The sequence below is a fragment of the Narcine bancroftii genome, chromosome 5 (assembly GCF_036971445.1).
Source record: "Narcine bancroftii isolate sNarBan1 chromosome 5, sNarBan1.hap1, whole genome shotgun sequence".
Classification (NCBI taxonomy): Eukaryota; Metazoa; Chordata; class Chondrichthyes; order Torpediniformes; family Narcinidae; genus Narcine; species Narcine bancroftii.
The window spans coordinates 12851112-12866968 of record NC_091473.1 but is presented as its reverse complement, the minus strand read 5'-3'; the positions used below and the strand labels follow the sequence as shown (position 1 = coordinate 12866968).

General features: G+C 44.6%; 1 protein-coding gene across 3 annotated transcripts in view; it reads left to right on the top strand.

The window, feature by feature from the left end:
• LOC138763140 (protein SSUH2 homolog) overlaps positions 1–4175 on the top strand; it is a 62200-nt gene extending 58025 nt beyond the window's left edge. For all 3 annotated transcript variants that reach the window (XM_069936817.1, XM_069936819.1, XM_069936820.1), the window contains one exon: positions 2568–4175. In XM_069936817.1, coding sequence (XP_069792918.1) covers positions 2568–2708 — 141 coding nt within the window. In that variant the 3' untranslated portion in view covers positions 2709–4175. The remainder of the gene's footprint in view (positions 1–2567) is intronic.
• The last annotated feature ends 11682 nt before the right edge of the window (positions 4176–15857 follow it).

Sequence of the window (15857 nt, the reverse complement as noted above, 5' to 3'; positions counted from 1 at the left end):
AAGGAGGAGCACAACCAAGTGGTCTGATTTTTCAAAGTCCAAGCATGGAATAGAGTGGTAGGCATCCTTGGTGATGTAGCAATGGTCAAGAGTGTTTAGTCTCCTGGTATTGGAGGAGATGTTACTGCTGATTTGGGAGGACCTTCGTGAAGGTTGTAGTCCATAGTGTGGACTGAGGAGTAATTTGGATACTCCATATAATATTTGTGATTATGGCAGTTTATACCCTCCAGTGCTGGCTTAATGCCTGCCAGTGGCAGGGGTCGGGGGGTGTGGGGGGGGGGGGGGGTGGGGCGAGATGCAGACTACAGTCAGGACCATGGAGGTGAATTCCCTCATGCAGTAGAGGCATCAGATGGAAGCTCCTCCAACACAAGGTGTTCCAAATGAGGGAAGCAGCTCTGAGTCAGGATCGCCACATATGAGCACCACGAAGACTTAACTGTAGACGCCACCATCTCTTCGTTTTCCGGAGGATACTGTCTGGTTCCCATGATGCATTCATTCAAGTACATTACAAACAGCAAGGGTCCCAGTACAGATCCTTGTGAGACACCATTACACACAGGTATCAAACACTCTCCCAACATCCCGTCTCCTATTGCCGAGCCAATTTTTGATCCATTTTTGCCATCTTGCCCTAGATCCCATGGGCCTTGAACCTTTTGAACCAGTCACCCATGAGGGATCTTACTAAAGTCCATGAAAATTGCATCAACTAGTGGAGTTAAACAAGAAAGCCTGCAGATACTGATTTGCACAAAAATGCTGGAGAAACTCAGCAAGTCACGCACCATTCTTTATGTAACAAAGATAGAGAGATACATAACCAATGTTTTGAGCTTGAGCCCTTTGTCAAGTTATGAGCAGAAAGCAGGGAGGTGTCCGAATGAAATGATATGGGGGGGATGGGTGGAGGAACGAACACAGATCCAAAGGCAAGAGGTCATGGGTAGATATGGGTGGGAGAGCACAAGAAATAAAAACTGGGAAATGATCGAGGGAGGGTATAACTCTCTGAATGGTGATGCAAGGGGATGGGGAACTGGAAGAAAGGAGACAAGAGGAATGGAGAGAGGAGGAGGGACCTAAAGGAAACTGGAGAAGTCAACGTTAATGCCATCTGGTTGGAGAGTACCCAGGTGGCCTCAGTTTGGCAGTTCATGAGACCATAGACGGACATGTCAACATGGGAGTGGGGTATGGAATTGAAATGGGTGGCTACTGGGAGATTGTCTGCTTCTAATCTCTTCGGTGTAGAGAGGCCACAACGGCAGCACCATATGTAGTAGATGACCCCCTGCAGATTCACAAGTAAAATGTTGCTTTATTTGCAAGGACCGTTTGGAGCTGATGGTGAGGGAGAAGCTGAAGGCGCAAGTGTAGCAGTCCCAGTGATCACAGGGGTAGGTACCAAGGAGGTGATTAGTGGGAAGGTATGAGTGGGCGAGGGAGTCATGAAGGGAGTGGTCCCTGTGAAGGCAAAGAGGGTTGGAGACAGAAAGATGTCTGGTGGTGGGATCACGTGGTATGTGATGGAAAAAGTTTGATGGGGAAGCTAGGCTTCCTTTTCTTGTGTTTAGGATCGGATGGGGCTCAGGCAGACTGGGAGAAATGCTCATGTACGGGTAATGGAGAAATGGGGGAAAAAAATCTACTATCCTGCTCTCATCAAAAAACTTTGTTACCTCTTCAAAGAATTAATTCCAATTGTTCAGGCAGGATCTGAAACATCAAAGCCAAGTTAGCTATCTCTGATTGGTTCTTGCCTTTCCAGATGATCAACATTCTCTTGCTTGGATTTTTTTACTAGTATATCCCTTCAGCTCACAGGTTTGCAATCACTAGGCTTTTCCCTGCTGCCTTTCTTGAAAAGAGGGTACCACATTTGCACCTCCACTATTCAAGAGGTGATCTTCCATCCATGGTATTGGCTTCCCTCCTTCCAACTGGTTAGCCTCCTGTGTATTCCTGGATGTTTTAGTCTCTGTGACGAGGCAAAGGAAGTTAAATAGATGGCCAAACCTGACTGAACAGGTGATTTGCAGTTCATTTTCAACGAATGTTGTGAGACTCTATTGGGGGTGGTAACTCCAGCCACCTCTTCCAACCTCTTTTTACAGAACTCCCCCCTGTGAATTCCCTTGACCCTCAGGACCTCCTTCCTGGCATGTATCAGTTTCACCAATGTTTAAATGGTTCCCTTTGTAGAATCTGGGAGTTGTAATTTTGGAGTTACGTGGTGAGTGGGAGATTGTGGCTTTGGAGGCCAACCCCTTTGAGTCTCGTGGCGGCATTGAACTTAACTCACCAAGATGATTACATTTCAATGGTTCTTTCAGCTGTGTCACATTGCGAATTTTAAATGCTTTCTGTTACCAATTTTACAGGTTCCTTATTGAGGTTGGGAGGAAGGTCTAATCTATCGTTAGTGGTAAAAGCCATGATCATTTAGCCCAACAAAACGATGCGATTTAATTTCTAGACAACTGCATTTAGTTGAAGTTTATTGATTCTCCCCTCCAACTGCAGTGCAATTTAATTAATCCACCTCTCCTTCATTGCAGCGGCAGACAATTGAACTGATCCCTGTGACCAAGGTGCACTTCCAATGGAAAAGACAAGAGCACGCTTATTTTGTGTACGGCACGGAAAATAATGTCCACGCTCCAAACTATCCTGGGAAATGTCACTGTAACATTCTCTAATCTCTTATCTTTGGTGGCTTTCCAAGCATAATCAGTGGCTATTTCTCTGACTTGCCTTAGCTTGAAGAGAGGGCTTAAGTGGGTGTAGGAAGAGAAAGAAGTTGCATGGTGTTACATAGAAGAATGAGGGCTGTTTTGATGTGTTTCAGCATCGTGTTTTTCTCCTACAGCAATGCCAGCAGAAGGACTTCCAGGCATTTCATTGTTCTTTCAGGTTTTGGTCATTTGACTGCGGCCTTTGCCTGCAGAAAAACCACTGCCCTTCATCCCCCTTTGTTGCACCTGACACATTTGGAGATGTGAGCAAAGGCTCCTTAGAAATATGTATTTAGATTTTCACCAGTTCCCAGAAACATCTCAGTTTCACTTCTCATATTTTAAAGTATACCTATGCAACCTCACACACTTGCAAAGCCACTAGACCAGTGATATGATGTCATCAGTCACAGCAGTCACTGAGGTATTCCTATTGGCCTTAGCACACTGCATTAGAGAGGGGAGAAATTTCTCACATGTATTTGTAATCCATTACCTCACCCCTTCACTGCCCCACCTGGATATAGTCTTGGCCAGCACTAGTTTCTGGCTGTCATTACTTTTACGTATATATTGAGTTTTGTGCATTGGTGGCCCGACTGCCCATTATGACCCATTCCTCAATGCTCCTTGTAAAAGTGATGCTAAGCATTGTTAGATAGCCTACTGATGCAGCTAAATTATCTTTGCTCCCAACTATATACATCATTGTACAGTAGAAAATTGAATGGAGAGCCATCACTCGTTCCCTCCTGAAGCCCTCGGGTCTCCCAACAGGAGTCAGTGCGTTTATATATGGCACAATGATGGGCAGTTGTGCATAAAGAACAGCTTTCTCACCCATCACTCTCCAGTCCTCCCATCACCTTGTCTTGGGTAAACCAGCACACGTACACCTGAAGGACTATCCAAAGAGAATAGTAGTCCTTATGCCCGATGCAGCTCTTCCTCTACACTGAAGATATCGACAGGGCATCAGATGATCTGTGGTAGATTGGGCTAGCATGTGACTATGCTTACATTATCCAGGGAAACCATAGACCAAGGTTCATGACCTAAAAGAATAAATCCAAATCCATACATTTAGAGGTCAGCCCGCAGCCAGGTATGAAAGAAATAAGGAACCCAGCAGTTTAGTAATGGAGAAGGTTGCCTGACAGATACCAGCAAAACCACATCACCAGCTTGAGCCCAGCGAATTCATTTGAGAAGGGAGTGAGAAAGCAAAAATAATTTTTATTTATATATATATATATATATATGTGTGTGTGTGTGTGTATGTGTCGGTTAAGCAAAATATGTGGATATTCTGCCTGTTAACCATATGTCATAGAATAAAACTATAAATGATCTTTACCTGTAATAAAGTAAACCCATAAAGCCAATTTAAAAACAATGCAATAATATTGGAAAATGTAAATATTTATTGTAATAAAATAAGCTTTTTTTTCAACTTTGTGTTAAATGCTCTTTTGGACGGCATTTTTCTCTCAGCAACTGAAATTTGCAGTACAGAGGAATCAAAAGGTATTTAAAATTGTTTATAAAAATGTTGTGGTTGCAGAGCCCAAACCTCTTTTACTGGAGCCACATTTACATCTGAGAGAGAAAAAAAATGCCTCTAGATGCAATAACGTGATAATTTAAAGTCAATTGTTAGCAAGAAGCATACACAGACAGACTGGCTTTTGTGGAAAACTGAATACAAAGTAAGGAGAAAAAATGTCTTTGAAAATAGAGTCTGGATTATGCCCCATCCAATTAACCCCACCCTTTTATTAATTTCACCCCAGCCTGCATGTCACCCCAATGCTTTTCATGCCCTATTGTGATTGACAAGCGATAGAAATAGACCACTACGTACTTCATTTTACATGGCTATGCCTTCAACAGTAAATACCGACAATGGTGCCCTGGTAGAGGTGCTGCCTTCCAGTTCCAATTTTGACCTCAGGCGCTCCTGTGTGGAACTTGTTTGTTCTCTCTGTGACTGTGGCTTTCCCTTTGGTGCTTCCACTTCTTAAAGATATGCGTGTTGGTACATATCTTGGCTGCTGTAAATTGACCCTGGTGTGTGGCTGAGTGGTAGAATATGTGGGGAAGTTGATGGGAATGTGAGGAGAATAATAGGGGCACTGACAGAAATATTTAAAATGTCACTGGCCATGGGAGAAGTGCCGGAGAACTGGAGGGTGGCTCATGTTCCACTGTTCACAAAAGGATCTAAAAGTAGACCTGGTAATTATAGGCCTGTAAGTCTGACATCGGTGGTGGGTAAATTAATGGAAAGTGTTTTTAGAGGTGGTATATACAACTATTTGGAAAGACTGATTGATTCAGAGTAATTAGCATCGTTTTGTACGTGGTAGATTATGTCTAACAAATCTTGAGTTTTTTTGAGGAGGTTACTAAAAAGGTTGATTAGGGGAAGGCAGTGAATGTTGCCTATTTGGACTTTAGTAAGGCTTTTTATAAGGTTCCCTTTGATAAGGAAGGTGGAAGCATTAGGTATTAATGATGAAGTAGTGAAATGGATTCAGCAATGGTTAGATGGGAGATGCCAGAGAGTAGAGGTGGAAAATTGTTTGTCAAATTGAGGCCAGTGACGAGTGAAATGCCTCAGGGATCGGTACTGGGTCCACTGCTCTTTGTCATATATATTAATGATCTAGATGATAGGGTGGAAAATTGGATTAGTAAATTTGCAGATGATACAAAGGTTGGCGGTGTTGTGGATAATGAGGAAAATTGGATGGGATGGTGAAGAAGGCATTTAGTATGTTGGCTTTCATAAATCAGTGTATAAAACAACAGGAGTTGGGATGTTATGTTTAAATTGTATAAGGTATTGGTGAGGCCAAATTTGGAATATTGTGCAGTTTTGGTTGCCGAATTACAGGAAGGATATAAACAGTAGAGAGAATGCAGATGAGGTTTATGAGAATGTTTCGGGGTCTGAGTTACAGGGAACAGTTGAGCAGGCAGGGACTTTATTTCCTGGAGCATAGAAGGTTGAGGGGTGATTTCATAGAGGTATTCAAAATTATAAGGGGGAAAGATGGAGTAAATGTGGATAGGCTTTTTCCATTGAGAGTGGGGGAGATTCAAACAAGAGGGCATGGATTAAGAGTAAAAGGGGAAAAGTTTAGGGAAAACATGAGGGGGAATTTATTTATGCAGAGGGTGGTGTGGGTACGGAATGAACTTCAGGCAGAGGTGGTAGAAGCGAGATCGATGTTGATATTCAAGGAAAAGGGGGGATAGATATATAGATGGGAGAGGTATGGAGGGTTATGGGCCAAATGCATATTCAGCACAGACTAATAGGGCCAAACTGGCCTGTTTCTGTGCTGTAAATGGTTATATCTCTCAGAAATTTTGTTTCATTTAATTTCAGACCTATTGTAAAACGCGCAGCAAAGTCAAGTTTTGTGTTCTTGCTTAAAGTCAATACCTACCTGCTGTTTTTCAGGTCTCTTAGTTACCCAGTTAACACCTATTCTAAGTGAAGTTCCTGAAATTGTTCAATTATTATATAGTACTTCTACAAATAAACAAGCTCTTTGAGCAAATGAGACAAGCTGGACTGAATGATCTTTGAACTCCAGGTTAAAACTCAAAATAAAAACAAAGCTGGAGAAACTCAGCAGGTCAAACATTGGTTATGTATTTTTATCTTTGCTATATAAAGGATGCTTTTTGACCATCTGAGTATCTTCAGCACTGTGGGTTTTTACTTCAACCACAGTGTCTGCAGACTTTTGTGTTTAACTTGAAACTCAAAGTAAGCCTGGGGTTGGTTCCTCAAGTGCTACTTATTCTATAGGACTGAACCTGTCTGGAATACAGTGGATCTGCAATGGACAATCTTAGCCCGAGTAAAAGTAAAACAGTAAAATCAGCCTGAGGTTTCTAACTGCAATAAAGCAAATGGAGCTGGGCCAGGCTTTATACCTTCATAGAACAGTGGAAAGGAGGGCACACGTGATGTCGTGGTCACAACCAGTATAAAATTGAATGTAATTCTGGTACCAGTTGGGGTGAGTAAAATGCACCAATTCCAACCTTCAATGCAAGATATTTTCCCATTTACCCTCTGAGGACCAAGCAGCTACTGGAATAGCAGGAAGCTGCTACAAATGATTCTGATTTGCCTGTCGTGTTAAAATGCTAAATCCCCAGTTTGACCATTGCTGTGATTATCTTGTCACTTGTGCATGGATCTCTGATGTTCTAATCCAAAATGGTACCAGAGAGTAGCAATTTTATTTTTGGGCAAGGTCTGGATAGCACGCAAAACTAAGCTTTACACTGTACACACGACAATAAATAAGTAAATAAAATGACTAACAGCAACAGGCAGAGATAGATTAGAGAGATGGATGCAAAATCCCAGACCAAGTCAAGAAGTTGAAAATGAAAGTCATCTCTATGAATTTTCTCCCTGTAACGTCCCATTGTTTGTTCTTGCTTTGTGAACAGCAAGTCTCTGTTTCCACCACCCAAGTCTGGAGCCTGGAGTCCTGGCACCCAGGTGCCATTTTCAGACCTCAGGATCCACAAGTGATTTGGAGCTGCCTTACTGAATGTGCAATATAAACTATTACTATTCATTTTGTAAATAAAGACCCAGTTATTTATAGTGTATTAATGTTTTATTCCAGCACTGTTCAACACATTGTCACCCAACACACAATACTGGCGCCAGTTTATGAAGTGAGCCTGGACAGCAGATGCTTCCTGCTGTTTTATCTCAACAGCTCTCCAGAGTCTATACTGTACAACAAACACTTTAGGTACCAACCCTCTCCTACTACATCAGTTGACTAATGGACTTCTAATGCAATGGCTGTCTGTAGTAACACCTAGAAATCAGATTCCTTACCTCCATGTTTTTGTCTGCTATGCAATTTAGTTTCAAACAAAAAAACAATCATATAGAGAAAACATACTAACTTCTGGTTCCCTAAAGGCTAGAAGTTCCCTTTAAGGTCCTTTGTTCATTTGAACACAGAGATGCCTGGTACACAGCAACTTCCAATAGAATGCAACAGTCTGTGACAAATGATGGAGAAAGAGGTCTTCACAGCACTTTTTTTTTGCATATTTTATTTATTAAAGATAAAGTATACAGGCACGTAAAGAAATACAGATATACAAAACTTTTCTTCCTTTTATTCCCCCCTCCCTCCCCTAAAAACTACCCCAAATAAAATAAAATGGAGTTAACATATGTATAGTCATTTACTTATTGCTATGCTGAGTGCCCTCTCTTCCTGGGAAGAAAGAAAAACCTTACATTACTAAGCCCATATTGTTTCATATACGGATCCCATACTTTAATAAAAAAAGAGTAATATATAAATTGTGTGATCTTTTCCAATGGAATACACGATCACAACTCAGCAAGCAATCTCTGAATATTCAACTCAGTTTTGTTTTCCCAAGTAATTGCAATACACTTCCTAGCCACTGTTAAAGCCAATCGAATAAATGCAAGCTGGGACTTCTCCAATTTTAAACCCAAAATCAATGTTGTCCAATTAAAAATAACATCGGGTCAAGTTCCAACTTAAACAGGCCTTCCAAAAATTACCAAATTCTACACCAAAAAGGTTTCACCTTTTCACAAAGCTAAACTGAGTGTAAAAAAGACCCAATCTCCTTACAACACTGAAAACATAAATCTGAAGAACTAAATCCATATTTCTTTAACTTCTCAGGAGTTAAATATGGCTGACGAAGAAAATTATAATGAACCAGTCTATATCTCACATTTATCAATTTAGTCATACTGTCTTTACACATAGTCATTCTTCCTGAGATATTGGAATAGCTAAGTCTTCCATGTAAATCTTGATTTATACAGATCTGACTTCCTCATTTTACATTGTAACAAAAGGCACTTTCAGGTGGCCAATTGGCCTGTTTGTAAAGCCGCATATTTTGGCAAAATGCAGCTTGGGAAAACCACATGAATGTGCAGGAGGCACCTGCAAGGCGAGTTTGGTAACCTTCCTCCAAGAGGGATAATCCCTGCAGCACAGTGGCCTCCCCAGCCATCATCTGAATGCAGCAGCTTTTAGGCAGCTGCATTCAGATGACGGCTGGCCAGTGCCTGACAGCTCCACTCCCAGTCCCCACGCTGTCGGGCAGCCACTCACAAATTCAATCCCCACACTGATCCCGCTGCCCCACTCTCTCCCCACTCACGGAGCTGGAGCGGCTGGTGGAGGAGGAGGCTGGAGCAGCCAGCGGGGGAGATGGAGGCGCTCGAATTGGGTACCGGCATTGTTTCGGCCAGCCCCCTTCTCCCCACTCCCGAAATCAGTCATGACAGTGTGGGGACAGCTCACGCTGGCTGTGTGGGGACTGATTTCAGGAGTGGGGAGAGAGTGGGGCAGCGGGATCAGTGTGGGGACGTCCTGTGTGGGATGTCCCCATGCTGATAGCTCACGCTGGCTGTCCCAGCTGACAGCCATCCATCCAGAATTGACAGCCCAAGGGATAGGAGCCAGAATGCGCTCAGATGTCGTTTCAGGTGGCCAGCGCTGTGCTTTCAACGCTGCCACCTAAACTGCAATTTAAAGGGACGCTTCTGCTTCTTCAGGCGTATTCTTAGCCTAATGTGTACATTTCTGAAATAAATTCTTTCTTGCCACCCTCTGTGATTAAAGCATCAAAATTCATTCGCTTAGGTAACTTTAACTCCTGTCCAAAATTAACATGCAAACAGTGTATTTGACCTAATTCCAAATTTTTCCCTAAATCCATTAAGTGAAAGAAAAGAACCAGCTTCATAACAGTCTTGTACCAACTTAATACCTTGCTGATCCCATGATTTCAAATATTGATTGTTGATCAAAAAGGAGAACAATTTATTCAGGTACAATGGAGTCCTAGCAGAAATGTTACCTTTAGTTCCAACAATTATGAGGTCTTCACAATACTTGAGTAAGATTCATTGTAGGTGAAGTGGGTCCTAGTGCAGGGAATCCACTTCAGTTGTTATCGCTTTTCTTAAATTACAGTCATTACATGGGTCCTCACTCTCCAATCAAAACACTGGCACCCTCCTAATTGTAACCATTCCACTCCAATACCTTCTGCTCTTCCCCCCCCCCCCCCCCCCGCCAACCATCCAAAACTCCTACATTCACAATAATGCAAATTCTTAAGATCCCATTCAAGAGATATCCTTGCCAAATCTTGATAGACACTCTTACTGCAGTACATATTGAGTACAAGATATTGAACTGTAGCCCCATTCACCATGTCAGGTGCATCCAAGAATCCCAAAGCAGTACAAGAATAGGGATTTGCTTGTACTATTTCATTTTTTGGGAGATAGACATTGCTGGCAGGGCCAGCATTTATGGTTGATACCAACCTGCTCTTAATACTAATCTCCATTCCATAAATTCTCACTGATCTTTTGATCAATACTTATGCTTAAATAATCATCTCCAGATCCAACCAGCTAATTATCTGACAGGATCACCAATTACCTTGCTCAATCTTCTGATTATCCAATCCAAACACTGATCACCCAACCCAACACAATTACCTAATCAGCCCCACTGATCATCTGACCCAACCCAAACATAACCGATCAACTGTCACCAACCCACGGATCACCCAACCAAGCCCTTTGTAAAATGGAGTTTGACAGACTGGATTACAAGGAGAATTTTTTCCCCAGCTCTGGAGTCTAGGATCATAATAACAGGGACAACATTTTGTTTTGTTCATAGGCAGTGAATCTTGGAGCTTTCTGCTCTTGCTCAATCAAGAGTTCTCAATAGACTTCAAGATATTAATATTTATATGAGGATATTGAAAGAAAATGGTGTGCAAGTAGATCATCCACAATATCAAGTGATGAAGCACGCAGGATTGGCAAGGCAGTCTACTCGGACTCTTATTTCTCACATTCCTATCTTCCTATATTCTTAATACTTTAACATCACTGGCTCCTCCAACTTTCCAAATTAGATGCCTGGTCTGGGAGAAATGGAACATGTCCAGATACATTGAATCTTCACAAGGGGCAAAGAACACACCCTGTGGATTTAGCCGAGTATTAAGAGCATTAGAAAGTTTCCATAGGGCCTGCAATCTCTGGAGCAATTTACAGCCATGTCTCAACATCTTTGAATCTGCCAAAAATGTTTCCAATGTATCGAGCTGCACTGATCCACAAGTGAACTGAGTCATGGAGGTGCAGGCTCCCTCTGGGCTGACATCACAATGGTCCCAGTGAGAGGGGCCAAAAAGGATCATAGGAGTGGTGCTGATAAGTTTTCAGAGAGTTCCAGTAAAGTCAGTTGGTTGGTTCAACTCACTCACAGCTTCTGTGTGTGTGTTTTTTTTTCATTCACTGCACAGCACACTGATTACAGTGGTGACCCTGACGGTCAAAAACGGCATTTTGGACCCCATGATGAATGAGCGCACAGAACACAGTCTCACTGAAGCTGCTGACCTTTTGGACTTCACAGCCGCTAGACTGGTTTGAACAGGCTGAGCCCCATTTTCACGTCAGGCTGAGCCCCAGTTTCAGGTCAGGCAGATCACCACAGACTCCATAAGATATTACTACGTGGTCAGTTCACTTGAGCAGGAGACTGCCAGATAAAGCATCGACTTCTTACATCATCCGCCAGCCACCGACTGGTATAAGGCAATTAAGACGAACCTTATCTGCATTTTCAACCTTACCCACCGTGAACAAGTGGCATGGCTGCGCCACATGGACAGCCTGGGTGACCGCTCACTATCCGCCCTTATGAACGATATGCTGGTGTTAATGGACACCCACAGGCCCTGCTTACTGTTCAAGCAGATATTTCTCAAACAGATGCCGGAAGACATCTGCCTACTCCTCGCGGATGACAACTTCAGTGACCCATGCAGGTTAGCAGCCCATGCAGATGTCCTGTGGCACGCCAAGCAAAATGGTGGGATGTCCATTGACCTAGTTGCTGTGTCACACCCAGCGACTCATCTCTCTCCCACTCCACTCAGGAGGCTGGCAACAGCCACAGCAGGTGGAGACTCAAACTCAGAGCAATGGTGTTTCTAGCATCAGAAATGGGGTTCTAGATCCTACCACTGCCATCCACCTTGCTCACACTGGGACCACCCGTTGCTGATGGCTATGACAGACGGCCGCCGAGACAGCCTCCTTTATCTATGGGACCGGCACTCAGACCGGTGTTCCTCGTGGACACAGGGGGAGAGGTCAGCATCTTGCCCCCCCTCGAAGTGAGACACCTGTGCTGGGAAGTTGGGATCGTCCCTCACCGTATGGGGTATAGGTTCCTGCTGAGGTCACTTTGGCTAATGTGTCTCAATCCCTACTGAGCCCACTGCCTCCTGGTAGACCTGAAAGGACACTGCCTGGTCAATTCCAGGAACTTCCAGACCTTCACCTTTCGAGAAGCCAAGTTCCCGGCCCCCCTACCTCGGCAGGATTCCCAGCCATTATAATACTACAACATTTGAAACATGGCATCCAGCACTACATCCCCACATAGGAACCACCGCTACATGCCCAGCCATACAGGCATCCTCCCAATAAGCTGCAGCTCACCAAGGAGGAATTCAGGAAGATGGAGGAGATGAGAACCATTCAGCATTTGGACAACCCATGGGCCTCTCCTTTACACATGATGCCAAAGTCTTCTGGGGCACAGAGACCTTGTGGGGACTACTGCCAACTCATCAAAGCCATAACAGGCCACTGGTACATGGTTCCACACATCCAGGACTTTATGGACAATCTATACGGAGCTAGGATTTTCTCAAAAAATGGCCTAGTCCGGGGGTACCACCAGATCCCCATGCACCACAGCAACGTCCCCAAGACAGCCTACATCACTCCGTTCGGTCTTTTTGAGTTCCTCCGCATGCCCTTTGGCCTCAAAAACACAGCACAGATTTTCCAGAGACTCATGGACTTGGTGGGTGCAGCTGGGTTTTTATCTACAAAGACAACATCCTCATCGCCATTTGTTCACGACAGGAGAACCTAACACATCTGCAGCTGCTCTGCCAATGAATGAGTGACTACGGCTTAGCCATCAACCCAGCAAAATGCCAGTTTGGCCTGGTAGCCATCGATTTCCTTGGGCACCACATCGATCGACGTGGGGTGGTCCCTGTTCCATCAAAGGTTAAGACCATTTGTAAGTTCGCCTACAGTCAAAGGCTTGCATGAGTTAATTGGATGATGAACTTCTATCATTGGTTCCTGCTGTTAGCTGCCAGGATTATGCAACTTCTTTTCAAACTGCAGTCCAGTCAGAACAAAGAACTTGGCTGGGATGTGGAGTCTTTGGCAGCTTTTGACCAGGCCAAAGACACTCTGGCCGACAACACCCTTCTAGTGAATCTGTGTGTTGATATGCCCACCGCCCTCACAGTCAGCAGCATCCTGGAGCAGTTGATTGATGGACATTAGAGACCACTTGCTTTCTTCAGTAGACACCTGCGGCCCCTGGAGCAGAAGTATAGTGCATTCAACAGGGATTTGCTAGCCCTCTACCTCACCAGATGCCATTTCCGCTATTTCTTCTAAGGATAGGATTTCATGGTCTTCACTGATCATAAGCCCCTGACTTTTGCCTTCATCAAGGTGTCAGACCTGTGGTCGGCAAAGCAGCAGCACCACTTCTCATATCTCAGAGTACATGACAACTATCAAACACGTTTCTGGCAAAAATAATCTTGTGGCTGACACTCTGTCCCATATGTCTGCCCTATCTGTGCACTTCCTGTCCCATGGAATCAACTATACAGTGCTCGAAGGGGTCCAGCGACAGGCTGGCGAGATACCAGCTAATCACATTGCAGTCTCAGGGCTACAGCTGGAAGATGTATGTTTCGCCCATCCGAAGCCACACTTCTCTGTGACATGTCCACCAGCCGACCTAGGCTGGTTCCCACCACATGGAGGCGTCACGTCTTTGGCACCCATCCATACGAGGGACAACTCAACTAGTCGCAGACAGATTCATATGACATGGCCTATGTAAACAGGTCGGCCACTGGGCCATAACTTGCCTCCACTGTTAGACATCCAATGTGCAGAGACATGTGAAAGCCTCTCTTCAGTCCTTCCCGCCAACACACAGATGATTTCACCATGTCTATGTGGACATCGTTGGGCTTCTGCCAGTTTGCAGAGGTGCCATGTACCTGTTCACGATGGTGGACAGGTTCATTAGATGGCTAGAAGCTGTCGAACTCTCGGACACTTTCACGACATCTTACACCAGGCCCTCATCGCCAACTGGATAGCTCGTTTCAGCCTTCCTTCCAATATCCCGTTAGACAGCGGGGCACAGTTTTCATCTAGCCTATGGGCAGCACTCCTAGGGACCCAGTTACATCACATCACGGCCTACCATCCACAGTCTAATGGCCTGACGGAAAGGTTCCATCGGCATTTGAAGACAGCCCTCATGGCGCGGCTCCGAGGCCCGGATTAAGTGGACAAGCTGCCTTGGGTGCTCTTTGGCATCTGCAGAGTGCTGAAGGAGGATTTGGCAATGTCCTCCACTAAATTTGGGTAAGGAGCCCCGCTGACAGTCTTAGGAGAATTTGTGCCAGGGGCTCATGGGCAGGAGGAAAGACCTATGGTGCTGCCAACACAACTTCGCAAGAAGGTGGGCACCTTGGTCCCTGTACCAACCTTACGCCATGGTCCAGCTCCATCCTACATCCCGAAGGATTTTGAAGACTAGGAATACATCTTCATAAGGAGAGGCGTGTACCAAACACCCCTTCAGCGCCATACAAGGGCTCATACAAGGTGTTACAATACAACAGGACAACATGTTTTTTGGACATTGAGGGTAGTCAGGAAACGTTCATGGTCGACTGCCTCAAACTGGCACACTTTGATCTTGACAAACAAGTAACTGTTCCAGCCCGGCAGTGGAGAGGTCAGCTTCCCAAATGTATGAACTGTTTATGAACTGTGGACTCAGCACTTCCAAACACCAGTTTTTGGAGGTGGGGGGTAGGGGTCATGTAGCAAAGCTGCACTGATTCACAAGCAAACTGGGTCACAGAGATGCAGGCTCACACAGGGCTGACATCACAATGGTCCCAGTGGGAGGTGGGCAAAGAGCATCATGGGAGTAATGCTGATAAGGTCTTGGAGAGTTCCAATAAAGTCAATTGGTTGGTCAACTCACTCACAGCTTGTGTGTGTGTTTTTTTTTCCTTTTGTTTGCTGCACAGCCCACCAAACACACCAGGTCTATAGCTGTAGCTCTGGTTTGAATTTGCCTGCATGTGGGTACAACATCCAAATCCCTACCTGACTGTGACTAATGGAAACTGAATATGATGCCAGATTGCAGAGGTGGGGACTGAACTCGCCCCATTGCTCTTCTTGCTCTGACTGCACTTCCCTTCAACCCATCACACTATCTCTGATCTTCACAAACTGCAGGGGTATCAAAAACATGAGGGCATACATAGGCTTGAGGTGAGAGGAAGGAATCTTAAAGAGAATGGAGAATGGTAGATTTGTGGAATGTGCTGCCAAAGGAGACAGTGGAATCAGATGTACTGTGTTTCATAGGTGTGGTGATACAACCACAACACTGGCCGCACTCCTACCAGCCTACTGCAGGGGGCAACCACTGTACCTGCAGGTCGGGAACCTGGGAGGCTGGCCCCTCCTGCTGGCTGTCAATCACTGACCTGTATAAAGACTTGAGCTGGCCCCTTCGGGGACAGTCAGACACGTGAAGCCAGCAAAGGTACTGAGACTGGTGTGTATAAGTTTAAGGTAATTAAAGCCTGTTGTACAGTCTGTGGACTTTGCACAGTAGCGCTCACAATAGGTACTTAAACATGAAAATAATGAAAATATAGAACAATTCTAAATGCAGGCAAGTGGGATTAGTACATATGCACAAAAGGGTCACCATGGACCTGATGGGTCAGAAGGCTCTTTCTAGGTTGAACAAGTCTATGACTTTAAATAATGTTGTGCCTCACAAGTTCCAGTCCCAGGCCTGAGTATTTGGCTTTTTGACAGACCTTGCATTTCCAATTGTTGTGTGAGCACCTGATCCACAGGTAAACTGCCTT